The sequence below is a fragment of the Phocoena phocoena genome, chromosome 1, assembly GCF_963924675.1.
Source record: "Phocoena phocoena chromosome 1, mPhoPho1.1, whole genome shotgun sequence".
NCBI lineage: Eukaryota > Metazoa > Chordata > Mammalia > Artiodactyla > Phocoenidae > Phocoena > Phocoena phocoena.
The window spans coordinates 186,136,951-186,151,830 of NC_089219.1; the positions used below are offsets into that span (position 1 = coordinate 186,136,951).

Sequence of the window (14,880 nt, forward strand, 5' to 3'; positions counted from 1 at the left end):
TGAAATTCCTGCCAGCTCGGAGGGAAGGAGGGAAGGGGAGCGAGAGGCGAGAAAGTTCCCTGGCTCCGCCCTCCCCTGCCAAGCCCAACCCGTGAAACCCAGGAGTGAAGACCGCGCAGCGATGCCTGCTCCTCTCTGACTGTGCGCCACCGGTGCCCGCCGCCCTCCCGGCCGCCGCGATGCCCAGCGCACCCGGGCTCCGCGCCCTCTGGCTCTGCGTCGCACTCTGTGCCTCGCCGTGCGCCCCCCAGCCTGGCCCGCGGCCCGCCTGCCCGGCCCCCTGCCGCTGCCACGAGGACGATAGCATGCTGTCGGCCGACTGCTCTGAGCGCGGGCTCTCGGCGGTGCCGGGGGACCTGGACCCCCTGACGGCTTACCTGTGAGTACCACGCGCTTCTCCCTGAGCCCGCCTGGCTGCGCGCTGGCCGGGCCGGCCTCAGTCTGGGGCACCTGCGCAGCTGGAGCCCCGAGGCCCAGGCATCTCCTGCCCTGTCCTGGACTGCGGGGCCGTGGCGGGGAGAACCGTCCCAGGCTGAAGGCCAGGCGAGTGGTGAGGCCGGGCTTCCCTGACCGGTTCCCAGTTGGCCCCTGTCTCGGGGCCTAATGGCGCGAGCCCAGGCTAGGTGAGAGGTGGGTCTCCGGGCCCCGAGCAGAGGGGCCCAGACTGCCACCCCTTCTCCTCTTGCCGGTTTCTTCTACTGCAGAGCAGCGCCCAGGGCGGTGGCCCGGGGCTCAGTGGAGGAGAGGGGAGAGGCCCCGTGGGGGGAAAGATTGTCCCCGGCAGGGGCAAGGAGAGCAGAGCAGTCACTCAAGCTGGGTGGCCTTGGTGGGGGTCACAGAAGCCAGGAGAGGGGACTAAGCCACTCTCGTCTCCTCCAAGACGTCCCTGCTGGCTCCATCTCCCTCCACTGAGGCCTCTGGCTCCCCAGGGGCCTCCCTGAAGTCACGTCCCAAGAGGCCATGTTGGAGACACTAATTTGTGGGCAGTGCCAAGCTGAAAACCAAAGAGCTGTTTTTAGAGTCTGAGTTGGGGTGAGATGGTGTGTGAAGTGGACCCTACTGGGGGCAGCTGCCCCTCAGGGCTTGAGGGCTGGGGGCTCTGGCCTGGCCACCTGGGCAGGAGGAGGGAGTGAGCGCACACTCCAGACCACCTGCCTCCCCCCTGCTCTGGGGAGAGGAAGGCTTGCTGGCTCAGCCCCGCCTGGGCCTCCATGACCTCTTCTCGGAGGAGGAGAGTCTGGGCCATCTGTCCCGGAGGTGGGGTCCCGGAGCTCTGTGGCTTTGGGCTCCAGGGCCTGGGGGCTCTGAGGAAACAGGAGCTAGTTTTTAGAGTCAGGCAAGTATTTGAACTAAATGGGACCAGGGCAGCTCGCCTTTAGCCGTTTTACATGTGTGTGGGTGAAGTGGGTAGGACATTGTCTCATTTGAAGACAGGGTTCTGTGGCTAAAAAGAATTTGGAAATGACTTCTGTGGAGCCTTTCTCTGGGGAAGCAGGAGAAAGTTCCCTTTTCCAGGCTGAGGGGCTCACTGGTCCCACCTCCTTCCCCAGACCCATCCTTTCTCAGGAGGACTTGGGGAAAAGAGGACAGTGTCGCCGTCAGAATCCACGCTGCTGGAGGGTTGCCCCCACCGTCTCGTCACAGTTCCCCTGGCGCTGTCACATCTGCATTTGGGGTTTTCTGAGCCGACCCTGAGTCTCCCTGGGGCCTGAGAAAGCCCCTCTCTCCCAGGACTCAGCCTGTGCGTCCCAGGGCAGGAGGGAGGGTCCCACGTGGCCTGGGGACCTTAGCAGCAGGCCCTGGAATGTTGGAGGGAGGGGAAGACGCAGGGTCCCCCTTGGCCGCGCAGGGTCTTGTCTGGGTGGTGAGTGGAGTGTCTCTGCAGGGCGGTGGGCCTCCTTTCTCTGCCTCTCTGGAGAGTGGCCCAGGCACAAACGCACCGTGGAAGGGTGGGCGTGAGGGCCGCCCCCTTCCCTCCTCAGCAAAGTGAGGATATGCCAGTCCAGCCCCAAGTGGCCCAGCTCTGGCCGAGGACGGCCCACACTTTCATCGGATGCTGGGGCCCGCAGGGCCTCTCGTCTGGGCCACCCAAGCCCTGGCCCCTTCCTAGCTCAGCCCCCGACAGGGTCACTCGAGTCCTCTGAGCCTCGGGGTCTTCGTCTGTACGTGGGGACAGGTGGGTGGTGGGCAGGCTGAATGAGGCGACGTGTCGTGTAAACTCCCGGCACAGTGCCTGACACATACGAGCAGTGCCTGAACCCTAACACGGGAGGAAATGGCACCCGGGGTGAGCGCAGAACCTAAGGGAACAGGCTGTGGCGGGATGAGGGGAGGCGACCGCGGGGTGCTGGCCTCAGTCAGTGCCTGGCTGCTTCGGGTGGGGCTCGGGGTCCAGCCAGCTGTGAACACTGGGGATGGGGTGGGAGGACATGGAGGAGAAGGTGAAAGGTCAGATGAGAACACGTGGATGTACAGGAGGCTGGTCAGAGGGTGCCCTTGAAGACCTTCAGAAGGTGCCAGAGACAGAGCCGTAGGAGGCACCAAGGAACTCGGGGCTCCAGGAGACACCCAGCCCGTGCAAAGAGCTGCCCACCGCTGCCCAGCTCTCTTGGTCCCACTGCGTCTCTGCTCTGCCCTCACCTGCAAAGACGACACTCCCTCAGGGTCGGACGCCCGGCTGATTGGGTTGAAAGGACTGACGCCAAACACCCACAGGCCCTTGGTGTCTCACCAACCCGCGGTCTCAGTGAGGCTCGTGGGGACTCATGAGGGTTTGGATGTCCTCCCTGGAACTCACCTGGGAGACACGGACCCCTGGCTCTGGGGCACCCGGAAGGTGGGGCGGCCCTTGCTCTATCCCGTCCCACGTCCGCACAACGAGGGGACAGAGATATACACGTGTTGTTGGCAATACCCAGGGCTGTCCCTGACTTGGAGAATCTGGGTAGTATTCTGAGTCCCTCCTTTGCCCCCAGAGTTGAGCAGAGACAGGACGTGGGTGGGGGGCCGAGCTGCTTGTAAAGGCCTGAGGCTCGTTCGCTTGCACTGACCCCTCAGCACCCATTTCCATCACCTTCTGCCTCCGGGACGAAGGGGGGCCCCCACTCCGCGCCCGCCGTCAGGCAGCTTACTGCCTCCTTGGGACCTTACTCCCTGTAAGGCTGCTGTGACGACCGCTGACCTCGATGAAAGGTCAGACGCAGCGCATGTGTAGATTCTGGGTAGTTTCCATACTCATCGCTGCCTGGGGGTGATGAGACGGAGGCAGGGCGCTGGGGAGAGCGGGGGTCCCAGCACAGGTGCTGGTCACAGCAGAGCAGGACCGCATAAGCTGGTGACCTGGGCCAGTTTCCTCATCTGTAAATGGAGCTCACGCCTGCCTCACAGGGCTGTTGTCTGAACTCACTGAGGCAACGTTTGTAAAGGGTTTGGCACAGTGTCCGGCCCTTGGGAAGAGCCCAGTGTTAGTGGTGTTGTTATTAGGGTGACTGGGGCCAAGAAGTGTTAGTCAGGGAGGTCTTCCTGGAGGAGGAAGTGTGGGGCTAGCACTGTGGGAAGTGCGGGATGGGCGCGTCTGTGTGTTGGAGGATGAGGGAGGAGAGAGTGGCTGCAGGGAGCCGGGAGGAGCCCTCTGGGGCCTGGAGAGGCTTTAGTTTTCTCCTGGCCAGTGTGGACCTAGAGGTTCGAGGGGGGTGAGGCAGCAACGGGTGGGATACCCCAGCCCGCTCCCCAGCGCAGAGGCTGGTCCCTGCAGGGCCTGTCGTCTGAAGAAGCAGAGAAAACATGTGGCTCTAGGGAGGAGAGCGGCCTTGCGGGCTGCGTCTGGGAGATCCATGGGCCTCTTCTCATTCTGGACCTCGGAGGCCGCCCTTTCCGGGCCAGGCCTCCGTGTCCTTTTCTAATAGATTCTAAGAGCCTGAGCACAGGTTTTGTTGAGAAACAGGGCCGGAGATGCAGGAGAGATCGGCTCTGGGCCTCCTGTCCTGGCGCAGGACCTCCCCCGGGGAGAGCGGGGAGCCGCTCCAGGAGGAGGGTCCCCTAGGGACTGGGTGCCAGCCTTTCTATGAAACAGAGCCGGGGTTGGGGGGGGAGTTGGCCCATCATGGGGCAGGTCCGGTGGGGGGGTCGCTGGAGGAGGGCGAGCGTGTCGGGGAGCCAACACCCCAGTTCAAAAGAAAGGCAGGAAGCAGCCCCGGGCGAAAGAAAAAGGAAACCTCTGGGCTCCGGCAGCAGCGGTGCGGGCTCAGCGGGTGGGCGGCGGGCAGAGGAGAAGAAAGCCCGGCTCAGAGCAAAGTCACCCGGCCCGCCCTGCCAGCCCCACCTCTCCCCTTCCGAGGGCTCGACCCGACGGCTTCCGCACGGACCGTGCCCACCAGGCAGCAGGCAGGGTGGGCGCGGTGCCGGGTGCCCGACGGGGAGGCCCTGCAGGAGCCCTGGGCTCCAGTCTCAGCACTTTGGTTTATGGGCTGTGCGTCCTCTGGCCGCCACTCACTCGCTCCAGAGTTTCTCTTTCTTCATGTTGAGAATGGAAACGCCGACAGCATTCACTGGGAATGGCGGTAGGAGGAGCCACGGGACAAAGCCTTGCGTCTGCTTTAAAATGTTGACCATGGGTGCTGTTTTTCTCAACCCTCCACTGCAAAGGACCTACTGAGGCCCAGGAGGGATAACAGAAATGCCTGTGACAGGCGCAGACTTAGGGAGACAGAGTCTAAGTTCTGCAGCCCCATTGGGCTGCCTTTCCTCCCCCCTCCCTCCCCTTCCCCCCTTCCCCCCTTCTTCCCTCCCCCTCCCTCCCCCTTCCCCCTCCCCCTTCCCCCTCCCCCTTCCCCCTCCCCCTTCCCCCTCCCCCTTCCCCCTCCCTCGCCCTTCCTCCTCCCCTTCCCCTCTCTCCCCCTTCCCCGCTTCTTTCCTCCCCCTCCCCTCCCGTCCCCTTCTTCCCCTCCCCCTTCCCTCCCTCCCTCCCTCCCTCCTCCCTTCCTTTTTAAAAATTTACTTACTTTATTTTATTATTTATTTATTTTTGGCTGCATTGGGTCTTTGTTGCTGCACGTGGGCTCTCTCTAGCTGCGGCAAGTGGGGGCTACTCTTCGTTGCAGTGGCGGTGCATGGGCCTCTCACCGCGGTGGCTTCCCCTGTTGTGGAGCACAGGCTCTAGGCGCGCTGGCTTCAGTAGTTGTGGCACACGGGCTCAGTAGTTGTGGCACACAGGCTCTAGAGCGCAGGCTCAGTAGTTGTGGTGCAGGGGGTTTAGTTGCTCTGCGGCATGTGGGATCTTCCCAAACCAGGGCTCGAACCTGTGTCCCCTGCCTTGGCAGACGGATTCTTAACCACTGCGCCACCAGGGAAGCCCCCTTCCTTCTTTCTTCCCTCCCTCCCTCCCTCCCTCCTTCCTTACTAAGCAAGCCCCCTCCCACTGACCTTCAGGGAAATGACCTTCCCTGGAGCCCATTCTGCTCTTGGGCTCCTGATGGGGACAGGCCGGGGGGAGGGGGGACGGGGGCGGGGTGATGGAGGAAGTGACCATTCTCACAGGGTTCCCGGGAAGAGATGGGCCAGCTTGGCACCTGTGAGGACTCTTCCAAGAGGAAAAGTCTGGACTTCCAGGTGACTCCTGTCTGGAGAGTCCAGCTTCTCCCCAGAAACCGAGTTCTGTGGAAGGAGCGGGTTCTCCGGTGCATCACAAGGAAAGCAGGTTGTGCATGGCCGAGGTATCTGGCTCCTTTCTGCCCTGGGACACGCCCTGAGGGGCTGCAAGGACCCTAACGACTGTGTGTGACCTTAGGAGCAGGGCTCTGGGCCCCTTGGGAAGGTACAAGGGACGGGAGTGCGGGAGAAATTTCCAACCTTCGGCGCCCACGTTGGAAAAGACAAGTTCCTTGAGCCAAACTGAGACGGATTTGCTGACTTGGGGGCTCTCAGAACTGTAGGGGCCCCTCTGTGCTGACTAGCCCCTTGGTCAAGGGGTGGTCCCCAATTTCTAGTAACTCGGGCCTCTCTTCCCGCCTCAGACATGGGAGAACAAACTTGGGCAGAGAGCAGAGTTATTTTGGAAGCAGCAGAAGAAGGACACGGTGAGGAGGGGAGCTCGGGGTTGGCTCTGTGCCCCCCAGAGCCCTGCCAGCGTGGGCCCCGGGAGCGCTGGCGGCGGCGGCAGGCGGGGGCTGCCCCCGGCTGCCCTGAGACCAGAGCCTTGGGAGCCGAGGTCTCCTCTGGGTCCCATTTCCTGCCGCTACCTGCTTCCTCCTCAGAGCCAGCAAGGGGGGCTTGTACCCCGAGCTCTCCACGTCCTGGGAATCAGGGTCCCCTCTGAGTTACCTGTGAGGTGTAGAGCCTGGGGCTGGGGCCGGGGAAGCAGCTCGCGCCGGGCTTTCTGTCTCCCCTCTCTGCTCCAGCCGGTGGTGGAAATGCCTTCCTGGTTGCACTTTCCCAGGAAGTCCAGAAGTTTCTTCGGGAAAACACTAGATCTTGGGAAGGCCCATTTGTGGAGCCCCACAGATGTACCTGGGCAGCTGCCATCACCCTGGTGGTGCTGCCTTAACCTGTCAGGGTAACAGTCGGCATTTACCGCCTCCATTTAAGCGTGTAAACCCCTGAGGGAGGCACCAGCTTCATCCCCATGTTACAGGTGAGGAGACCAAGCCCCTTGCTCAGGAGCCCACGAAGGCTGCCAGCCGGTGCCTGCTGATGCTGGGATTTCAGCCGCTGCCACCTCCTAACCACGTGCACGCTGCCTCGCAGGGCAGACCAGGGGCCTCGCAGGGCAGACCAGGGTTTCTGGAGCAGCCCCATAGAAGCTGTTTCTTTCTTTTCTCGGGAAGAGTCAGTGGTGGCCCCATCCCTCCTGCCCGCTGTGGCCTCCGGAGCTGGTGGACGCAGGGGTGTGTCTGGGGGACCAGCAGCAGGGTCCGGGCCTCCGAAGAGTGAGAGGACGGGCTGGTCGGGGAAGGCCCTGGGGGTGGAGAGGAGAGGCCTAGCCTGAGCCCTGGTGGACGGGAGATTCACACGGGTCGGTCGTGGGCAGGGCAGGCCCTCTGGGGGGAGGAGGGACGAGCCTGGTAGAGGGAAGGGCAGCTGGTCTTCTGTCCATGGCCTCGTCCGTCCCTCCCGAGGCAGGACCTTCCAGAGCAGAGCTTTCTGCCTCTTTCTCCTCAGGGTACATTAAAAAAAGAAAAAAACCCAACAGCAATTCAAGGCGTTCGGCAGCTGGGGTAAATCGTCCAGCCTCTCCAGGCAGCATCCGGCCAGGCTGGGGGCCCCTGGCACACGCACACCCGGAGGCCCTGCTGTGGTGGGAAAGCGTGGTGTACCCCTGTCCTTGGCCTCCATCTCCTTTGCTCCCGTGGATGGGGGGAGTTGCCCAGCTCAGTGCCGTTGCCCACCGGCCTCCTGGGGGCACTGGGGTGAGAAGCTGAGGCAAACCTGCAGCGCCCTGGTCCTCCTGCAACTCTGTGGCCGGGGCTTTGCTGGGAGCGAGACCAGAGAGTCAGATCTGGAACAAGCCCCCGGCCTCTCCCCTCCCCCTTGGCCTTTGGGGTGCTGGAGGAGGTGGGCGGCCCTGGGGGTGTCCAGACGGCGCGGCGGGCAGGGTGTCAGGGATTTGGACTTGGTCCCAGGCTCAGAGCTGGGGCATATGGCCTCCTGGAGGAACGGGGAGCGGAGGTGCAAAGGGGGTCCACCGTCCCTGTCTACACCCCAGCCTAGTGCATTGCTTTCTTAGGGGCCTATGGGCACCAGGAACGTCAAGGTTTATTCCAATGCCCTGAGCGATTTGCAAGTTTGAATCACCCCCTGCCCCCCAACCTGAGTTACCCTTGGCTCCTGGAAGCATCAAAGACAGCCACCACCAAGGGCCTCTTACACTTCCTGTAGGAGGGACAGATGCCTCCCCAGGTGACCTGTCTGAGTCCAGATCTGCTTCACGCTCCTTGCACGCAGGGCAGTACGCTCCGTGGGCAGGGACGTCCCAGGGGCTGAGCCCCAGGTGCCGTGAGCGCCTGTGCGCATCCTGCAGACGTCTCTCACTTGGGCTGCAGCCCCCAGCCCCGGCCCGTTGGCCACTGGTTAGAGGTAAAGCCCTTGCCCGCCCCCACCCCCGGCTGTGGTGGAAGCGAACCTTCACTTATTCGTTCATTCACGGATGGGGACTGAGCATCCCCGTCTGCCTGGACTCCGACCTGAAGGCTTTCTCTGCATCCAGCCTCGTGGGGCCGGACTGCTCCCCGCTCAGATGAGGCAGGGGCACTCGGGGGAGGTGAGACCAGGGCACACGTCATGCAGCCTGTGGGGGGGGGGTGACGCTGCGGCAGGCAGGTCCAGAGCAGGAGTGGCGGGGGGCGGGGACGGAGGGGCCAAGCCCATGCCTGACCGCCGCCCCCGTGCAGGCCCTGGGGGAGTCACTGCAAGGCAGGCGGTCGTCTCCCCCACCTCCCCCAAGGAAGCTTGTGTCAAGCAGGCCCTGCTTGGGGGACGGAGAGCTGACACTGGGGGTGTGTTCCCTTCCTGAGAATTACCAGGCTGCGTCGCCGCCCACGTCTGCTCAGGGGGTGCCCATCTGTTTGTCCGTCTGTCCACCTGCCTCATTGATTTAGGCTCCTGATGTCTCTCATATGGGGGGTGGGTCTCAGGGAGGGGCCAGGCCTCCCCCTTCAGACAGGCAGGACTTCACTCCTGGCGCGCTTCTCCTCAGGACATCACACCTCCCTTCACACACACACACACACACACACACACACACACACACACACAGACACATAGAGACAGACACACGCACATACATACACACAGACTCACACATAGACTCACACACACACACACACAGACACAGACACACACAGACACAGACACAGACTCACACACAGACACATAGAGACAGACACACGCACATACATACACACAGACTCACACATAGACTCACACACACGCACTCACACACAGACACACGCCCCCACCCGGCTTGGGTCTCCACATGCAGGGGGGCGCCCTGCACAGGGCATGAGTGGCACTTACAGGATCTGCCCTCATCCTCCCCCGCCCCGGCTCAGGTCTGGGGCCACTGGGTGGGTGTTGAGGACCTAGAGGTGGATCGAGTGTCTGGGGCTGTGAGCCCCGCGGCAGCGAGGGCCGTAAGCCAATCCCCTGCCTTTGTGGTGGACTCTGATTAGGAGGCTGGGAGGACCATTGTCAAGGACAAAAGCCGGAGGGAATGGGGACAGGCCGTCGGCCCTCAGGTACCTTGGGGCAGACTCAGGACCTGGTCTCCCAGCACAGTGACCACCCAGCGCTGGTGAGCTGGGGGCCTGGGCCGCCCCTCAGCCAGGCTGGCCCCTGGATGTGCGGACGTGCGCCTTCCCGCCTTAGGAGCCATCCTGGGCTCGCGCTCTGCTGTCGCCACCGCAAAGGTCTGAATGGCTGTTGAACAAGGGCCTCATTCTTATTTTGCGCTGCTCTCGCCCTTGTTTGTGGAATGAGGGTCTCGACCTGCCTCCCATCTCAGGTGTTGGTAAATTAAGGGAGTCCCGTCCTCCGTGCTTGTGCCCTGGATCCTGACTGCCGGATCCTCTGCTTCTGTTCCCAGGGTCACGATGAACCATTGACCTCGGGCAGGACAGGCTGGAGGATGGGGCGGGCGCCCCTTCTGAGGGACGCCGTGCGTGGAGGCACCCCTGTCCAGACGCACCCGAGTGGGCATCGCTGTGGGGGGCTCCTTGGCCTGCGAGTGGCGTCTGCTGGGCGGGGACCACAGGCTGCTGCGCTTGGGGGAGCCCCGCACACCCCTGCTTCTGTGAACCGGCCAGCTGTTGGGCTCCGGTGGGCAAGGCCTCCGCGCGAACGGGGTGGGGTCGGGTGACGGTGAACGAGTTAATATGCGGAAGCGCTTGGAAGGGTGTCGGACACACGGTAGCCACTTGGCGTGGTCTTATTTATGCCACAGTTTATTAAGTGTGTACTTAGTAGCGCCCGGCTGTGCTGGGCACTGGTATTACACTGACAATTCTCCACCACAAACGAGGGGGAGACAAGGACTCCGTAGGTGGCTGTGCGAGTCCCCCCACCCTGCGGCCACCCTGCAGACCCCTGCCAGCTCGGCCCCTCCCCTCCCGGGTCCCCCTGTCCCCCCGCGGTGGGGGTTTTCTCTGGCATGTACACTCAGGGCTGCGCGGTCGGGAAGAACGGGGGTGTCGACGGGGCCCTCCTCCGGTTTCGGCTGCAGCTTTGGGCGACTCTCTGCTCGGTGGGATTGGAATCAGGATGTCCCGGCCTCCAGTTCTGTCTTTGCCCCCAGCTTGCTGAGAGCTTGTGGACAAGTCCTCTGGTCTCTGGGCCTGTCTCCTCATGGGTTGGTAGTTCTGCATCCCAGGAGACTGTAGAAGCAGAGGGACAGAGTGGGAGGAGGGGTGCGAGTGAGGCCGAGGTGAGGGAGGGGCCCCGGTCCCCGAGAGGTGCAGCGCCCCCCAGCGAGACCTGAGATCCCGGGGCTGGGACGAGGCAGGGCCATCCCCAGCACCTCCGGGGCTGTGCGCACAGCCAGAATAAGGCCCCGCATTAACCACCTACCCCGAGCCCGCCCTGCCGCCAGTCGACACCACACCAGCCCTCGCGTTGCGCTGTCTCCCCTGCTCTGAATGCAGAAGCCCAGGGTGCCCCCCCTGCGCCTGCCCTGCTCCCACCTGCCAGAAAGCATCAGCCTCACCACCCACACTGGCGCAGGGATGGGGGATGCAAAGCCACCGTGCTGTGGGCCCAGGTCCCTGCTGAGCGTGGGGAGTGGGGCTGGGCAGTACTGGGCTCCCCGGACCCTGGCCTGCCCCGTGCTGAGGACACCCTGGAGCCTGTGGCGTGCAGTGGGCAGAGCGGAATGCCAGGGGTGGGTTTGGAAGCTGGGCCTGGGGGCCCTCCTGGAGTCCTGGGGCAGCTCCTGCCCCTGCCTGGCTGCGCCCCCCCGTGACAGATCAGTGCCCCCCACCCCTCTGCTTGCTGTAGAGTCGACACCCCAGGAATTTGCTGTCCCTCTGCCCTGCTGCTATGATCCCTCCAGTTTCCTTCTCGTTCTCCTCAGAGGGGAGAGAGGGGCAGCTACTCCCTGCTTTGTTGGCCTTGGAGGCACCGGGTGTGTGTGTGCAGCTGGCCTAGGGAGGCAACCTTGGAGGTGGTCCCAGGGATCCTGGAGACCGGGGTGCTGGGTAGTCCTGCTGCTGAGGAGGCTGAAGGCCTCGGCCTGCCCCTCGTGGGAATCTCGTGGCATTGCAGGCAGCCCACCTGCCTGCAGCCAACCACCACGCCTGGTGGCCCGACTGCGTGGGAGGGGGCGGGGCCGTGGGAGGGGGCGGGGCCGGAGCGTGGAGCAGGGCAGGACGCCAGGCTCCGCCCCTCCGCCGGCCCCCTTGTCCAGGCCAGGCCACAGCTGGACGTCTCCTTGGGCCAGTCTGCTCAACACTTAGCAAAAAAGTGACGGAAAAAGTAGTTCTGAGGGGTTGAGTACAGGCGACTTATCCCATCTAGTGCCTTGGATATCCTAAAGCCTTTTACTCAACGCGTGGTCCCCACCAGACCGGCAGCCCTCCTCCTCTGGGGACGCATCTGGAGTGCAAAGGCTCAGACCCCACCCCAGACCTGCTGGGGCCACATCTGCATTTTAAAGTGTGCCCGGCACCAACCTCCAGCTTCTCGTTGGATTAAGTCAGACCGTCAGCCGGCCAGCCACTCCCTGCGCCCCCGCCCCGCCCCGCCCGGGATTTTGCTTTTACCTAATTTGTACTTAGGTGGCGCCCCGTGACTATCATTGTGATTTACTGCAAGGATGTGGTTAAGAAATGGCTTCAGGCAAGAAGCCTGCAGTCCGGGAAGCGTGAGCTTGATTTAGGATACGAGGGGCCGACCGAGACTTCCCTTTCTCCGGGAAAATTCCCGGCTCTGCCCTAGGACGCAGCCCCCCGGGTCTAACTCCCGTTCCCTCGTCTGTTTCCCACCCAGGCTGGCGGCCCCAGCAAAGCAGGGCTGGTATCACCCTTGCACGTGGTGCTCAAACACATTGCTGGGATGAGTGAAGCAGCGAATGCACAAGTGAATGGTGGCAGCGGGAGGTGTGGTGGCCGAGAGCAGATGTGCTCCCCTGAGAGACAGGCTGCGTGGGAGGGCAGCCCTCACACCTGGGGGCCGTGCTGGCCTGGCTCTACGGCAGGCCCGAGGTGTGGCGTCCACCCAGACGGCTGCGGCGAGGACAGAGCCGAGACTTAAGCTGCCAGTTGGCCGGTTTCGGTTTCATGGCAGTGAGACGTCTGCTCCATAAACCCTGCCACTTAGAAGCTTTTGCCTTTCCTAGTCATTCTCTTTACCATTTCTTTAAAAAGAAAACCTCTTTTGAAGGTTTCCATCCAGTTTCCAACAAGCTAAGACAAAGAAAGGTATGCAGGCTTGGATGGAGAGAGCGCTCTGGGGACCCGAGGCTGCTGGTCCTAGAGTCTGCACTGTGTGTCTGGCTCTGAAGGTCCGAGTCTGTGTCTGGTGAGATTTCAGGCTGGTGGGTCAGAAGGTACAGCCCTGCACATGCTGGGTGGGGACAGGCACAGGGGAGGGGGCAGCAGTGGGGAGGGTGTGTCCTACTGGATCCTGGGATGACCCGGGGCGCTGGGACCGATGGCCAGGGACCTCTGGGGCGAGTCTGAGAACACCGTGCCCTGCTGTGCAGCACATCTCAGCAGGTGTTTATTGAGCACCTACTGTATGCCAGGGGACGCACAGATGAGTGAGGTGAAAAGCCACACGGAAGCACACATCCAATTTCAGTCCCACAAGGTAAAGGCTGGGAAGTAGAACCAGGGAATCCAGAGGGAGCCCTTAGCCGACACCAGGTTCACGGAGGACTTTCAGAATGAGTGCCGCCCCCGGCCCCTAATTTTTTATTTAAGAAGACAGTACACGTGGCAAGTGTGTCCTGGTAAATTTCCACAAGCTGAGTACACTTGCGCAACCAGCACCCAGGCCAAGAAACCATCGGCCGCCTCTCCCGGTCTCCCCCAGTCACCGCACGCCCTGGGGCAGCCCCAGCCCTGGCTTCAGCAGCCCCGGCACCTTTCGCCTGTGTTTAGACTTCACGGGGATGGAGCACTGCTGTGTCTGCCCCTCCCCCTCGCCATGTTCGAAGATCCATCCATGCTACTCCCGCTGCCGCCCGGTCCTCACTGCGGGAGGACGCGGGCCGTGCGGACAGGCCCTCCAGTTTGGGGCTTTACAGGTGGGGCTGCCGCGAGCGGATCTGGATGGGTGTCTGGTGAGCACGGACACCCAGGAGTAGAATCTGGGGGTCACAGTGGATCCTAGAGGCAGCTCAGGGTTGCGAATGTGTTTCCTGGGGCGGGGCGGGGGGAGGTGTGGGAGGGGCCTGTGGTCCGTGCTCCCTGCATCACTTCCAGTGGCTCCTGTGACAGCACCGCAGACCAGGCGGTTTAAAACGGCAGGAATGACTCTCTGTGGAATCCAGGTGTCAGCGGGGCCTCGTCCACCACAGCCTCCTCTGGCTCCTGGGGCTGCCAGCTCCCGGGCTCGTGGTCACGTCACTCCCACCAGCGCCAGTCACCTCGTCACTGCCTGCTCTGCGTGCGTCTCTGTGTCTCTCCTAGGGGCACTTGTCGTTGGATTCAGGGCCCACCCAGAAGCTCCTCCATTTTAAGATCTCTCAGTGAATTTCACTGCAAAGACCCTTTCCAAGTCAGGTCAGGCGCACAGGTCCCGGGGATGAGGACAGCTCTCTGAGGGCCACTGTTCGGCCCACTGCAGCATCTCTCACTGCGGCCCTAAGCAGCCCCGCCCAGGCCCACCCTTCGCAAAACTCTCCGTCAAGCCGCTTTCTCAGGCCTACCCTGTCCCTCCTGGCCCTGCCCCAGGAAGCCCTCCCTGACTGTCCTGGTCCTCAGGCATGCGGCATTCCTCCCACACTAACGTCCTGGGCTCTGTCCGGCTGTGCCTGTGGTCTGGAGGTGTCCTCAGACTGGCCGCCTGAGGGCAGGGTGTGCCGCCTCCTTCCCTGTGTGCACACGGGGACACACAACTCCTGTGCTCCGCTCGGCTCTGCACACGGGTGCTAGGAGCAGGACCCAAGCTGAGGCACCTTTCCAGCAGTGTCCGGCCCAGGGCACCACGCCCAGTGGCGGCCCATCCCTGAGACCCTTCTCCCCTCAGACACCCCCCAAAGGGACCGGGCTATGTCCTGGTCCCAGGGCCTCTGTGGGAGTCCTGGTTATACTCACAGCACAGGGAGGAGGGGGCCCAGGGGAGCGGGAGGCACCCAGCCCTTTGCCTCTCCTTGGAGGAGGCCAGGAGACAGGAATGCCTTTGGCTGGGGACCCCGGCCAGAGATCAGAAGATCAAAGACGAGAAGATCGGGGCTGAGGTAGGTGGCACACTTTGGAGGCTGCGGAGAGAAGCAGCAGCTGGTGTCTCCTAAGGGCAGGGCTGACCCAGAATGCCCTTCCTGCCCCCTCTCTGGTGGAACCTCGCAGAGCTGCTTCTCCAGATGAAGGCCCTGGGGTGAACGCTGGTGAGGGCGGGATGCTGCATGCCCGGTGGGCAGGGCTGACCCCCTGCATAGCAATTCCCTGAAGAGGGGCTATTGAATAACATCTGTAGGTGCAGAAACCAAGGCACAGAGAGGAAAAGCAACTGGCTGATATCAGGCATCTGGGAAGTGGTCGGGCCAAGGTCAGACCCGGCAGTCTGGCCCCAGAGCCCACAAACTACTTCACCCGGGGAGAAGGTCAGTGCAACCGCAGCATGAGGGGGCAGGACTTCTCCCTGGGCGGGGATGCCAGTGGAGACCGTGGTTTAGTCTTCCTACAAGTCCACGAACCAGACGTGTGGGGCTGGGGAAGACGGCGGGTGGTC

The 14,880-nt window shown here is 62.9% G+C and overlaps 1 protein-coding gene across 1 annotated transcript in view; it reads left to right on the top strand.

Annotated features, from left to right (window-relative positions):
* The first annotated feature begins 179 nt into the window (after positions 1–179).
* The window catches only part of LGR6 (leucine rich repeat containing G protein-coupled receptor 6), a 95,523-nt gene continuing 80,822 nt past the window's right edge, over positions 180–14,880 (top strand). The window contains exon 1 of the mRNA XM_065879769.1: positions 180–379. Within this exon, the coding sequence (XP_065735841.1) occupies positions 180–379 (200 nt within the window). The remainder of the gene's footprint in view (positions 380–14,880) is intronic.